The sequence below is a fragment of the Pelophylax lessonae genome (assembly GCF_965119305.1).
Source record: "Pelophylax lessonae genome assembly, chromosome: 4".
Taxonomy (NCBI): Eukaryota; Metazoa; Chordata; class Amphibia; order Anura; family Ranidae; genus Pelophylax; species Pelophylax lessonae.
The window spans coordinates 652,235,445-652,250,296 of NC_138771.1; the positions used below are offsets into that span (position 1 = coordinate 652,235,445).

A 14,852-nucleotide genomic window follows, 5' to 3' on the forward strand; every position below is an offset into this window, starting at 1 on the left:
CCCCCACAAAGGGGAGATCCATCAGCACTTTTTTGGAAGCCTGGTCCGCAGACCAGCATTTCAACCAGATCATGCGGCGCAAGGTCATCGCTGTCACCCACGCCCTGCAGGCTAAAGGTGCTACACCCGGTGAGGCATCACAAATATACTGTAACCCCTGTATCAACTGGTAGTAACGTGACTTTATTTAACCTAGAAACCTGAGAGTCCACCACCGGCGGCACTGTCAGTTTCTTTAAGAGAGACTCCTCAAAAGGATACCTCCTAGCGAAACTCTTAGGTATCCCGACCATGCGTTTCGGGGACCCCCACTGACTAATGACAATTAATTCGAACTAGGCAGGAAAGGGGAACACCTTAGTCACCCTGGATGGTCTGCGGGTGCAACATCCACTGTGTCCTCCATTTGCAAAGTTTGCCACACTGATACAATCAGTACATCCAACAGCGCCTTTTCTTGTGCAGAGGTAGTGGAAGAGGAATCTTCCTCCCTATCAGAGCACTAAAAGTGCGTGGACGCCGACCCTGTGGGGTGACTCATGTCCGCAGTGGCCAAATTAGCCTCAGAATCTGAGGAGGCAGAGGAAACAGGTGAAGGCAAAGGGTGCTTTTTACCAGGTTTACTTTGTAAGACCATGTCCACTTTAGACACCAGAGACTGCAGGGCCGCCCTCATGGCCGTCATTGCAGAGTGAGACCCCCCCCCCCCCCTGAGAGGTCGGGTGGTGCCATGTGTTCTAGAGGCTCCATGACACACTGGGGCCGGAAGTAAAAACCAGTGTAAAAATATCAGACAAGCTGTGAACACTACCCCTCCACCACTGTCTCCTGTGGTACCACAGGTCCCAGCAACACTGCAATAGCAGAGGAGGCAGGGAGATACCGCTCCAGGACTCACAATCAAACGTATCTCAGCAGGGAGAAGGGGAAGAGCGCCAACAGCCTGCAGCATGCAAATCCAAAAGGAAGAGGAAACAGCCGTGCTTTCACTAGAGGCCACCGCCAAGTACCGCTTCATGCGGCTTCAAGAAAATGGCCACTGTATTACCTATGTGAAACCATCAAAAACATGGCCGCTGATCTCCAGGAAAATGTCCGCTCAGCTGCAGCACATGACTACAAGAAAATGGCAGCGCCACACGGCGGGCACGCGATTCCTGGGACCCCCATAAGGTACTGTAATTGGCCAGGGGGGCCTTGTAGGGACTCCCGCATGACTAAACGCACACAAGCAGGCATCTAGAGCCGCTCAGCATGCTCCCCCCCTCCAGTCACAGCTCACCTCACCTCTAAGGAATGACAGTTTTTTAACCCCATGTAAAAGGGCTAAAATCACCAGTACACCGCTCTGGCATCCCATGGGAATAGGAGAGGGGGAACTAATGCAGGGAGAACCCTGCTAGTGAGGGTGGGTGCACCTGGGTAGGAAGGGCATCTGTGAGACCTACCGGCTCTGGGAGGGCCATGTGTCCACCCCAAATTTCTCGAGGAAGAGGGGGGTACTATCCACCACACCTTTGGAACTGGGTGAGCACCATTCCAGGCAAGTCACCGCCCCATCTTGGAATGGGGGGTGCTGCAGGCCAGAGGTATGCTGCAACTCATGCCTCAACTAGGTCATGTGCATCCTCGCAAGGTTTTCCACTCGCAGGCCAGCCCCCGTCCAGTGGGGCTTTGTCACAGCCAAACTAGTGCAGGGCTGAGGTCTGCACGCACTCACTGGCCAGACTGGGATGACCTTAAGGATCTAGGATATCCAGTGCGTCCCCCAGTCTGGCAGTTGATTGTAGTTCTCACAGGAACAGACTTGATTGTTGAGGGAAAAACAACAAAAGGAAAAAAAAGTTCAGTTTAAAAAAGAAAAAATGCTAGTACCAAAGATCCGGGCAAGGTCCTTACTCCTGACTAGGCAGAATAAAACTGAGATCCTAGAGCAGGAAGTAGGAGTATACCACCTGGGACTGCCCTATAGGTGTAGTTTAGCGTCCTACTCCTAGGAAGAGCAGCATAACCCACCTGTCAAAGAAGATATGAAGCTGTGTCCATCAATGAACGAAAGAGAAAAAGCATTTTTCTTTGTTTCGGTTATAAAATTTTCCAAACTTTATTTTTTTTCCTTTATACGCTTTGGCCAAAAGTTATACTGTTATACAGTATATCTTTGGTAAAAATAACCCAATTCAGTGTATATTATTTGTTTTTTTGAAAGGTATAGAGTCTACAATCTATGGTGCCAATCATTGAAAATTGATCACACCTGATGTGCTGACGGCCTATCTAATTTCTTGAAACACTATCAAGCCAGGACAGTACAAATACCCCCCAAATGACCCCTTTTTGGAAAGTAGACATTCCAAGGTATTTAGTAAAAGACATGGTGATTTTTGTGAAGTTGTACTTTTTTCCCGCAATTCTTTGCAAAATGATGTTTTGTTTTTTTCACAAATTTGTCATTTTAACAGGTTATTTATCTCACATGGCATATGCATACTTGCAACTACACCCCAAAACACATTCTGCTCCTTGTCCTGAGTATGGGGATACCACATCTGTGAGACTTTTTCACAGCCTGGCCACATAGAGAGACCTAACATGAAAGGAGCACCGTCAGGTGTTCTAGGTGCATAAACTATACATATAATTTCTTGACTACCTATTACACTTTTGAAGGCCCTGGAGCATCAGGACAATGGAATTATCAACAAAATGACCCCATTTTGGAAAGCAAACATATAATTTTTAAGGCATAATGAGTCTATGGAACATGTCCTTTTTTTCCACAAGTTTTTGAAAAATGTGGAAAGAAAATGAAAATGCATTTTTTATTTTACACAAAGTTTTCCATTTATGAGATATTTCTAGCACATAGCATGTACATAGCAAAAATTATACCCCAAAATACATTCTGCTACTCCTCCTGGCGATATCACATGCGTGGGACTTTTTCACAGCCTGGCCACATACAGAGGCCCAACATGCAAGGAGTATAATTTCTTCACTACCTATTACACTTTTGTGAGGCACTGATGGCACTGTAGGGGAACTGGCGTGGCACTGATGAGCCCTTTAGTGGCTCCAATGGGCACTAGTGACACTGATGAGCACTGTGATGGCACTGAGATGACACTGACGAGCACTGATGTGGCACTGCTGGGCACTGTGATGAGCATTGATGTGGCACTGATGAACACTGTGATGGCACTGATGTGGCATGGATGAGCACTGTAATGGCACGGATGAGCAGTGTGATGGCACTGATGTGGCATGGATGAGTACTGTAATGGCACAGATGAGCAGTGTGATGACACTGATGTGGCATGGATGAGTACTGTAATGGCATGGATGAGCACTGTGATGGCACTTATGTGGCATGGATGAGCACTGTAATGGCATGGATGAGCAGTGTGATGGCACTGATGTGGTATGGGTGAGTACTGTAATGGCACTGATAAGCACTGTGATGGCACAGATGAGCAGTGTGATGACACACTGATGTTGCACGAACTAGCACTTTGAGGCACACCAAATGCAGCCATCTCACGCTGCTACAGGGTGAATTTCTCCTCTCCTCACTCGCCAGGGGGCGCGAGAGAAGGGCGAGCTCAGGGGGACATCAATAGACGCCCTCCCAGAAATAGCTGGCTGCACTGTAGCCGTCATTCAGCTATAGCACGTGGTTAAGGAATATGGCGTCTTTTGAATTACAATTTGTCAAATATTTAAGGGTTAGATAATGACTTTGTGTTCATTGCTCAGGGCGAAGTTTCTTAAATGCTGCAATGCCTCCTATTCAATGATCGTGACGCAGGAGAACACTCCAATTGGACATACAGTTCACTATGATGGCAGTAAAGGAAGCAAAAACATCACGGAGAGCCTTTACAACTTATTTCCAGAGGTGAGCGCCAACCAAAAACTTCTAATTTTGGGTGGAAATCAAGGTGTCTGGCTCAATGTAATACAAAACTGGTGAATGTCAAGGAAAATTTGGGAAGGTAGGATTGACATAGGGGGGTTACCACCGGTGCATGACCTCTTAAAGTTGTAAAGTATTGTACTGTGTTAGCTATTGCTTTGGAAATGTATACCAGTGAACCACTGAAATGAAGGGGACCACATCCCATAATAAAGGATTTATAAGAAAGAAAATACCAAGTGCTGATCTCACTCATTATATATATTGATAAAATATACCAATAAAACATAAAAATATGAAATATAAAAATCAATCAAGGAACATCCAATATAGTTCACGTATGTAGTTACTTCCATTCAACATATTTCACCAATCACTGGCTTCTTCAGGAGATTTATTTACATATTGCACCGCTGAAATGGAAAAATAGAAACAAATAACACATATGTCAAAATATAACATACAAACATCAAAGGTATGAAATATATAATGTCGCAAATAATAACCAACATCAATAAACATAATAATAGAAAATATACATAAGGACATTATGGATCTGTAGTAGGGTATCTCATCAGAGAGCTTGAAGTGAAATCGTACCAAACAGGCAAATATAGTATTAGTAAGCCAAAGAAGGGGCACAGGCCAACCAAAAATTTCCTTACATGTCTGTATAATATATGTAAATATATACAGTATAGGAATAAAAATGAAAGAGCTTAGTGACCCCAACAACTTATTAAGGATTGGCATATTCATATAAAAATTGTTTTTTTTCCATATATAATGTGTGATGGTCTGGAACCTTAAAAATCCCTTGGTATTTTCTTTCTTATATGTATTAACTATTTATTAAGGAAGAAATGTTAGAGCTTAAGGGGTCCTTTTATAAAAAAAAAAAAAAAAAAAAAAAAAAAAAAAAAATGTGCATTGGCATTCACACAGCAAATCCATAGGCATATTAGTTCTGGGAGCAAATTAAGCAGTAACAAATCTTCTTCAGGCTATTTTTATTTTTTTGAACAAATATAATATATCAGAGAAATATGCAAATAGCAGCGTTAAATCCTCAGAGAAGTATTAGCATTCGAAGTGTTATTGCTACTGTGACTCTCAATAAATAAATACACTTATAAATTAGACAGTGATAATGTCATTCCACAATAAATGTATCAAAAACCATACGTGCAAAAGATAGAAAATTGGTAAATAGTGTATAGTAGAATAAAACAATGGGTCGCTAAATCCATAAATAAATCATGACAAGTGCTAACAGTGCAAAAAACATAAAAATAATGTGAAAATAAATAATAGAAAAATCCTGGGAAATGTTCACAAATATCCAGAAACAATATATTGCCCAGAAATTAATCCCATGTACGAAATGCCAATAAGGATAGCAACCAAATGGTATGACTTCTAATCGTGCAAAAGTGATGGTGGTACCCTCCAAACACCACCAAGCAATAGGAGAAATACAAACTCACCGGAAGGTGTGGATCTTTGTTGGCATACGTCAACAAAAGATCACCATGCGCTATGTGGGTCTCCATGGTCTGGAAACATGGACCCTTGTGGATGAGGTTCCTGCAAACAGTCTCAAAGGACACAAACCAGATAAAAAGGCGGACTCCTCATTGTGTAGTAGATTCGGATAATCCACGTTTATTACAAAAATTAAAAAGTTGTGCAAACAAGCAAGTTATTTAAGCTAACAGACCCACTATGTTTCCCGTAGACTGCTGGGCTTCCCTGCGGTCACCCGCACTGTATAGAGTATACAGGGAGCCTTGCCACTTCAGGGAATGTTTCCGACCGGCGTGCGTTCCAGGGCAAGTCCAGAACAAGGCAGTGTGCATGTCAGCTTGACGCATTTCATCACAACATTGATATCATCGGAAACTTTTTTTTTTTTTCTCTTTCTTTATTTTCTTTTAAATAAAATATATACTGTATAGTACAGTAAGCACTATGTGCTCTACCCACAGTCCTCTTAGCGGTCCCAAATACCTTCCTGGCTTCTTTGGCCAGTCTCCAGGCCTAGGACCCACAGTCTCATTAGCTGTAACAACAGTCTTATCTAGTTTCCCCATGCACTTGAACACTGGAACAGTCTTACCAAAACCGCTGGGCGATCTTGCACCCCTAGACACACTGAAGTGGGGCGTAGACGGGTTCACCAAGTCCTCAGTAGCACTGTACCTCTCCACTAGGTCCACCAATTGGGCTGCAGTTTTGGGGTCCCCCTGTCTGACCCACTTCCTCAGAGCAGCAGGGAGCGCACACAGATACTGGTCCATTACCACACGCTCCACGATCTGGGGGCCCATCAAGGTCTCTGGTTGCAACCACTTTTTGGTGAGGTGGACCAGGTCAAACATTTGAGAATGGGGTGGCTTGCTGCTGGAGTAGGTCCACTGATGCACGCGCTGAGCCCGGACTGCCATGGTGACACCCAAACGTGCGAGTATCTCCATTTTCAGACTCTCATAGTCCTGGGCCTTATCTGGGTCCAGGTCAAAATACGCTTTTTGCGGTTCTCCTGTCAGAAATGGGGCCAACAGACCCACCCACTGTTCATTTGGCCAACCTTCACGGACAGCGACCCTCTCAAAAGTCGCCAGGTATGCTTCCACATCATCGGCCGATGTCATCCTTTGCAGGTGGTACGAGGCACGTACCAATTTTGGTTCAGCTGGCTCAGGAGATGCAAATGCTTTTTTCAACTCCAGCAGAGCCTCTGCAAACTGACGATTCATCTCCTGCTGGGCTGCCTGTTGTGCTGCAGCAGCCTCTTGTTGTGCTGTAGCGGCCTCTGCGATTTGGCAGTTGGTTTCCCGCTGAGCTGCATTGGCCTGTAGCAGGGCCTTTAACATTTCCTCCAGCTTTAGAAAGTGCCCGCTGAGTCCACCACGTGTGGGAGATTAGCTCACAGGGAATCACCTTTTCCAGGAAAATAAGGTCAGCATGCAGGTAATTTCTTAAAAGTCTGGTGGGTTGCCAGCTTTATTCAGCAGAGGTTTGCCAATATGAAAAAAACAACAAAACAGTAAAATAAATCCTTGCCGTCCGGCGCTAAACTATACAGGAATTTTCCTCACTATACAGTGTGGGGCTGGTCCGCATCACCCACAAAAAATATGGTAAAGCAAACCTTTTCTGTTTAAAGTCCAAAAAGAGCTCCTCTCTCAGATTCCCTTCTGAGTCTCAGGCCAGAGCATTTCTGTGATCTCTTCCTGTTCATTTAAAGTCCAGCTGAGCATGGACTCAGGTGACCCACAATCTCTGGACCAGAACCTAGCCTGTCACAGAGGCTGGAAAAACCCGGGCCGGATTCCGGTTCAGTCTCTCACTACAGAGCGTATGCGATGTGAAATATAGCGATTATCTACTACCTCACCTCGCATACCGTCACAATATATATATATACAGTACAGACCAAAAGCTTGGACACACCTTCTCATTCAGAGATTTTTCTTTTTTTTCATGACTTTGAAAATTGTAGAGTCACACTTCAAGGGTAGTCACCTGAAATGGTCTTCCAACAGTCTTGAAGGAGTTCCCAGAGATGCTTAGCACTTGTTGGCCCTTTTGCCTTCACTCTGCGGTCCAGCTCACCCCAAACCATCTCCATTGGGTTCAGGTCCGGTGACTGTGGAGGCCAGGTCAACTGGCGCAGCACCCCATCACTCTCCTTCTTGGTCAAATAGCCCTTACACAGCCTGGAGGTGTGTTTGGGGTCATTGTCCTGTTGAAAAATAAATGATGGTCCAACTAAACGCAAACCAGATGGAATAGCATGCCGCTGCAAGATGATGTGGTAGCCATGCTGGTTCAGTATGCCTTCAATTCTGAATAAATCCCCAACAGTGTCACCAGCAAAGCACCCCCACACCATCACACCTCCTCCATGCTTCACGGTGGGAACCAGGCATGTAGAGTCCATCCGTTCACCTTTTCTGCGTCGCACAAAGACACGGTGGTTGGAACCAAAGATCTCAAATTTGGACTCATCAGACCAAAGCACAGATTTCCACTGGTCTAATGTCCATTCCTTGTGTTCTTTAGCCCAAACAAGTCTCTTCTGCCTGTTGCCTTTCTTTAGCAGTGGTTTCCTAGCAGATATTCTACCATGAAGGCCTGATTCACACAGTCTCCTCTTAACAGTTGTTCTAGAGATTAGGGTTGAGCGGACACCTAGATATCCGTGTTCGACGGGTTCGGCCGAACTTTAAAAAAAAGTCCGGGTCCGTGTCCCGGACTTTTACCGAACTTTTCCCGGACACCGAACCCCATTGAAGTCAATGGGGACCCGAACTTTCAGGCACTAAAATGGCTCTAAAACACCAAAGGAAAGGGCTAGAGTGCTGCAAATGGCAGCAAAACGTAATTAAGAGCATGGCAAGTGCACTGCAAACAAATGTGGATAGGGAAATAACTTAAAACAACAAAAAAAAAAACAGAAAAATAAAACAATGTTCTTCATCTCTGAAGGACGAGGCCCATGTGGAGTAGGAGGGAGGTTGAGGTGGTGGTGGATGTGGCGGTGTCATAGGCGTGCGCACAGGGTGTGCCGGGTGTGCCTGGGCACACCCTAATCACCTAGGGCACATAGCATTATCACTCTGTTTGCCAGTGAGGAGATGGGAAAGATCTCCCTCGGACCTGCTCTGCTCTATTTCTCTTTGCCAGCAGGGAGAGTAATGTATCGGGGCCATGTACATGTAGGCAAACACATGCATGTGTATTTAAACTTTGGGGTGCACACCCTAATGCAATAGGCTGCGCACACCTATGGGCGGTGTAGGTGGAAGCGGCGGTGGAGGAGGACCAGGGCCGGATTAAGAGCATCATGGGCTTGGTGCTGACTGCTGAGGATTTTGAAGGGCCTTAAGGGCCGTGCCCAACATGGGATGCTGTCTCTGAAGCCCATAAACACATCCATGCATCGGCAACTGTCCCTCCTTGTCTGGCCTTCGCGCTGTGTGGGGAGGTTCTGAGGGTGCTGCCTTTGGAAGCGAGCATAGAAGCCAGACTTCTGTGTTTACAAGTGACAGAAGAGCGGTAACAGTGAATATTGCCAACCCGGGGCCTATATAAAAGGTAGGGGCCTGGAGCTGCAGCTCCAATAGCCTCTATGTTAATCTGGCCCTGAGGAGGAGGACGAGGTAGCCAAAACTGCTTCTTTTCACAAATTTTAAATGAGGGTACACCCCAAAAGAGTGAGAAAGAGCAAAAATGGAACAATGGGTGGGTAAGGTCGGTATCCATTGCTATTCTGCATAAGGTACGGAAAAGTCCCGTGGGATCCATGCCTGGTTCATTTTAATGAACGTGAGCTTGTCCACATTGTCTCTGGACAGGCGGCTGCGCTTGTCTGTTATAACGCCCCCAGCCGTGCTAAATACCCGTTCAGATAATACACTGGCTGCAGGGCACGCCAGCACCTCCAAGGTGTAAAGGGCAAGCTCAGGCCATGTGCCCAATTTGGAGACCCAGGAGTTGAAGGGGGCAGACCTGTCATTCACTACATGTAGGCGTGTGCACACATACTGCTCCACCATGTTGGTAAAATGCTGCCTCCTGCTAAGACGTTCCATCTGAGCTGCTGGTGCTGCTGTTTGTTGTGGCGTGCTGACAAAGCTTTTCCACATTTCGGCCATGCTAACCCTGCCTTCTGAGGTGCTGGCGGTGCCCTGGTTGCGTTGGTGACCTCCTCCTCCTCCTCCTCCTCTGCCTTGTGCTTCCACTGTGGCCCCGCTGTCAGATGGGAATGCCAGCAGCATGGCGTCTACCAGCGTGCGCTTGTACTCGCGCATCTTGCGATCGCGCTCCAGTGAGTGAATTAAGGACGGTACGTTGTCCTTGTAACGGGGATCCAGCAGCGTGGCCACCCAGTAATCAGCACAAGTTAGAATGTGGGCAACTCGGCGGTCGTTGTGGAGACACTGCAGCATGTAATCGCTCATGTGTGCCAGGCTGCCCAGAGGCAACGAAAGGCTGTCCTCTGTTGGAGGTGTATCGTCCGTGTCCTCTGTATCCCCCCCAGCCACGCACCAGTGATGGCCATGAGCTGGCCTGGGTGCCACCCTGCTGTGAACATGGTTCCATCTCCTCCTCCAGCTCCTCCTCCTCCTCATCCTCCAGAACTGTGCCCCTGCTGGACAATTGTGTCCCTGGCGTTTGTGTGTGGAGGAACCCACCCTCGGAGCCCCTTGCGAATGACTACCCTGAAAGCCTTGGAAATGTTACCTCTTCATCCTCCTCCTCCTCCTCCTCATCCTGTGCCACATCCTCTTCCATCATCGCCCGAATTGTTTTTTCAAGGAGGCATAGAAGTGGGATAGTTAAGCTGAGAACGGCGTCATTGCCACTGGCCATGTTGGTGGAGTACTCAAAACAGCGCAACAAGGCACACAGGTCTCGCATGGAGGCCCAGTTATTGGTGGTGAAGTGGTGCTGTTCCGCAGAGCGACTCACGCGTGCGTGCTGCAGCTGAAACTCCACTATGGCCTGCTGCTGCTCGCACAGTCTTTGCAGCATGTGCAAGGTGGAGTTCCACCTTGTGGGCACGTCACATATGAGGCGGTGAGCGGGAAGGCCGAAGTTACGCTGCAGCGCTGCCAGGCGAGCAGCAGCAGGGTGAGAACGCCGAAAGTGCGCACAGACGGCCCGCACTTTCTGCAGCAGCTCTGACATATCGGGGTAGTTTTTAAGGAACCTCTGCACCACCAAATTCAACACATGCGCCAGGCAAGGGATGTGCGTCAAACCGGCTAGGTCCAGAGCTGCTATGAGATTTCGCCCGTTATCGCACACCACCAGGCCGGGCTTGAGGCTCGCTGGCAGCAACCACTCATTTGTCTGCTGTTCCATGCTCCTTCACAACTCCTACGCGGTGTGTGGTTTGTCCCCCAAACAGGCAAGTTGTAAAACTGCCTGCTGTCTTTTACCCCTGGCCGTGCTGAAGTTGGTGGTGAAGGTGTTACGCTGTCCGGATGAGGAGGCGGTAGAGGATGAGGTAGCAGAGTAGGATGAGTTAGGAACAGGAGGCAAACTGAAGCGCCCTGCAATCCTCGGTGGTGGAAGGACATGCGCCAAATTGCTATTCGCCTCAGGCCCATCCGCCACTGCATTTACCCAGTGTGCCGTTAGGGAGATATAACGCCCCTGACCGTGCTTACTGGTCCACGTATCAGTAGTTAGGTGGACCTTGCCACAGATGGCGTTGCGCAGTGCACACCTGATTTTTTCCCCCACTTGGTTGTGCAGGGAAGGGATGGCTTGCCTGGAAAAGTAGTGGCGGCTGGGCACGACGTACTGTGGGACAGCCACCGACATAAGCTTTTTAAAACTGTGCGTCTCCACCAGACGAAATGACAGCATTTCAAAGGCCAATAATTGTGAAATGCTGGCATTCAGGGCCAGGGATCGCGGGTGGGTAGGGGGGTACTTCCTCTTCCTCTCAAGTGTTTGGGAGATGGAAAGCTGAACGCTTCCACGGGACATTGTGGAGATGGTTGTTGGTGACCCAGGTGGTGGTGTTGCTGACAGATCGTCTGTTTGCGGGGTGGCAGGTGACGGTATGACTACAGATGTGGCTGGAGCAGCCGAGACTGCAGCAGAAGAGGAAGCAGGATGAGCCAGAGATGTTTCTTGGTTTTGAAGGTGTGTACTCCACTGCAGCTCGTGCTTTGCACTTAGATGCCTGATCATGCAGGTTGTGCTCAGGTTGAGAAGGTTTATGCCTCGCTTCAGGCTCTCATTGCACAGGGTGCAAACCACTCGTGTCCTGTCATCAGCACAAGAACTTCCACGCTAGAGAACTCTTTTGAGCTGACTTTGGTGCGCTCGTTCCCTTGCTGCGTTGGGCAGTAGCAGGCGTAGTGTCTAGGGCACGGCCGCTCCGCTTCTGCACCCTGCTCCCTCTTCTGCTGTGCTGGTGGCTCTGTGCGACCACCGCCTCTTCCTCCAAACTACTCAGGTCACCTGCATGACGTTCATTCCATGTGGGGTCGAGGACCTCATCGTCCTCCACATCATCTTCCACCCAGTCTTCACCCCTGCCCTCCTTGTCGGTCTCCACAATGCTGAACGCCGCAGCAGTTGGCACCTGCGTTTCGTCATCATCGGAGACGTGCTGTGATGGTCCTTCCATGTACTCATCTTGAGAAATAAGTGGTTGGGCATCGCTGCACTCAATCTCTTCCACTTCTGGGGCAGGGCTAGGTGGATGGCCCTGGGAAACCCTGCTGACAGAGTCCTCAAAAAGAATAAGAGGCTGCTGTATGGCTTGGGGCTCAGACTGCTTGCCTGATTTGCAAGGGGGTGAGGTGAAAGACGGTTGGACATTGGCTGCAGGTGCCAACTCTGACCTTTCTGCAGTAGACTGGGTGGGAGACAATGTGAAGGAACTGGAGGCACTGTCAGCAGCAAACCAATCTACTATCGCCTCTACGTGTTCTGGCCTCATCACTTCTAGAGGCGTATGATGCCCTACCAAATACTGATGCAGGTTCTGTCGCATACTCACACTTGAGAAAGGTGTTTCACTTGTGCGTGTAGCTGGCACAGATCGACCATGTCCTCTCCTTGCAACAGGAGCTCTACCAGCAGCACCACGACCCAGGCCACGGCCCTTATTTGACGCTCTCCTCGTATTTCTGTAATTTAAGATCTTGCCCTAGAAAGGTGTTTATTGAATAGCGGAACAAAAGAACAGTATCGCACAGGTGTATCTCACAGTCAAATATGCAAACTATGCCGCAATTTAATGTTTTTTACACCAAAAGGGTGTGTATTGAATAGCGGAATAGGATAAAAAACTGTGTATCTCACACGTACAAACACAGACTAGGCCCGATTAAATTTTTTCCTACCCTAAAGGGAGGATGAGGAAGAGGAGTATGGAACAGGCAGCACCCTCAAATCTTCAGAAGTATGAGATGAACCCCAAAAACTTGGAAAGGTGGATCTCACACGTACCGACACAGACTATTCCGCATTTTAATTGATCCCCAAAGGTTTTTATTGAATAGCGGAATAGGAAATATGATCAAAAAAAGTGTATGTATCTCACACGTACACAACCACACTAGGCCCCAATAACTATTGTTTGTACCCCTAAAAGGATGGATGAGGAGTAGGAGGAGTATGGAACAGGCAGCACCCTCAAATCTTCAGAAGTATGAGATGAACCCCAAAAACTTGGAAAGGGGGATCTCACACGTACCGACACAGACTATTCCGCAATTTAATTGATCCCCAAAGGTTTTTATTGAATAGCGGAATAGGAAATATGATCAAAAAAAGTGTATGTATCTCACACGTACAGAAGCACACTAGGCCCCAATTACTATTGTTTGTACCCCTAAAAGGATGGATGAGGAGTAGGAGGAGTATGGAACAGGCAGCACCCTCAAATCTTCAGAAATATGAGATTGTGTTCACTGTACCCCACAAAGATTGTGTTCACTGCACCCCAAAAGGATTTTGTTCACTGCACCCCACAAAGATTTTGTTCACTGCACCCCACAAAGATTGTGTTCACTGCACCCCACAAAGATTGTGTTCACTGCACCCCAAAAGGATTTTGTTCACTGCACCCCACAAAGATTGTGTTCACTGCACCCCACAAAGATTGTGTTCACTGCACCCCAAAAGGATTTTGTTCACTGCACCCCACAAAGATTGTGTTCACTGCACCCCACAAAGATTTTGTTCACTGCACCCCAAAAGGATTTTGTTCACTGTACCCCACAAAGATTGTGTTCACTGCACCCCACAAAGATTGTGTTCACTGCACCCCAAAAAAGGATTTTGTTCACTGCACCCCACAAAGATTGTGTTCACTGCACCCCCACAAAGATTGTGTTCACTGCACCCCCACAAAGATTGTGTTCACTGCACCCCAAAAGGATTTTGTTCACTGCACCCCACAAAGATTGTGTTCACTGCACCCCAAAAGGATTTTGTTCACTGCACCCCACAAAGATTGTGTTCACTGCACCCCAAAATGATTTTGTTCACTGCACCCCACAAAGATTGTGTTCACTGCACCCCACAAAGATTGTGTTCACTGCACCCCAAAAGGATTTCGTTCACTGCACCCCAAAAGGATTTTGTTCACTGCACCCCAAAAAGATTGTGTTCACTGCACCCCACAAAGATTGTGTTCACTGCAGCCCACACACAGCAAAATGGATGTGGATCACTGACACCTGCCTATCTCCTATCCCACACCACACAGCAATATCGATTGTAGTTTGTAGAACACGTGACACTGACCCTAAAATTCAGCAGACTCTGTCCCTAACAGGATTGAGAAGAGATCGTAGATCAGGAGGACTAAGTGCACAGACCCCACCCCACACAGCAATATCAATTGTAGTTTGTAGAACACGTGACACTGACCCTAAAATTCAGCAGACTCTGTCCCTAACAGGATTGAGAAGAGATCGTAGATCAGGAGGACTAAGTGCACAGACCCCACCCCACACAGCAATATCGATTGTAGTTTGTAGAACACTCTGACCCAAAAATTCAGCAGCAGCCTCTCCCTAAAATGCCTACAACTCGCCCTGCCTAACAACTCCGACCTGTCCCTCAATTCTATCCGGACACAAATGTTTTTTTCCTGCCTGTCTGTCCCTAATCAGCAGCCAGCACGTATGTGTGCTCTGTCCCTGAACTAGTACACAGCAGAATGACGCCGTAGCGGCGCTGCCTCGAACTTATAAAGACTTGGTCACATGCTTCAGACGGCCAATCACAGCTACTGATACATTTGCAGGCATGGCTGGGATGGCTTAGGCACACAAGTTAAACGCTTGTTGATTGGCTGTTGAAAGCCCGCCATGAAAAGCGCGCCAAAGCATGCAAAACCCGGAAATAAAACGACCGAACACGGATTTTTACCCGAATATACAGTAAAGTG

The 14,852-nt window shown here is 47.5% G+C and overlaps 1 protein-coding gene across 2 annotated transcripts in view; it reads left to right on the forward strand.

Moving 5' to 3' along the window:
* The window catches only part of LOC309554191 (alpha-N-acetylneuraminide alpha-2,8-sialyltransferase-like), a 213,407-nt gene that overhangs the window by 168,757 nt on the left and 29,798 nt on the right, over positions 1–14,852 (forward strand). For both annotated transcript variants that reach the window (XM_082255823.1, XM_082255825.1), the window contains one exon: positions 3,757–3,898. In XM_082255823.1, coding sequence (XP_082111949.1) covers positions 3,757–3,898 — 142 coding nt within the window. The remainder of the gene's footprint in view (positions 1–3,756; positions 3,899–14,852) is intronic.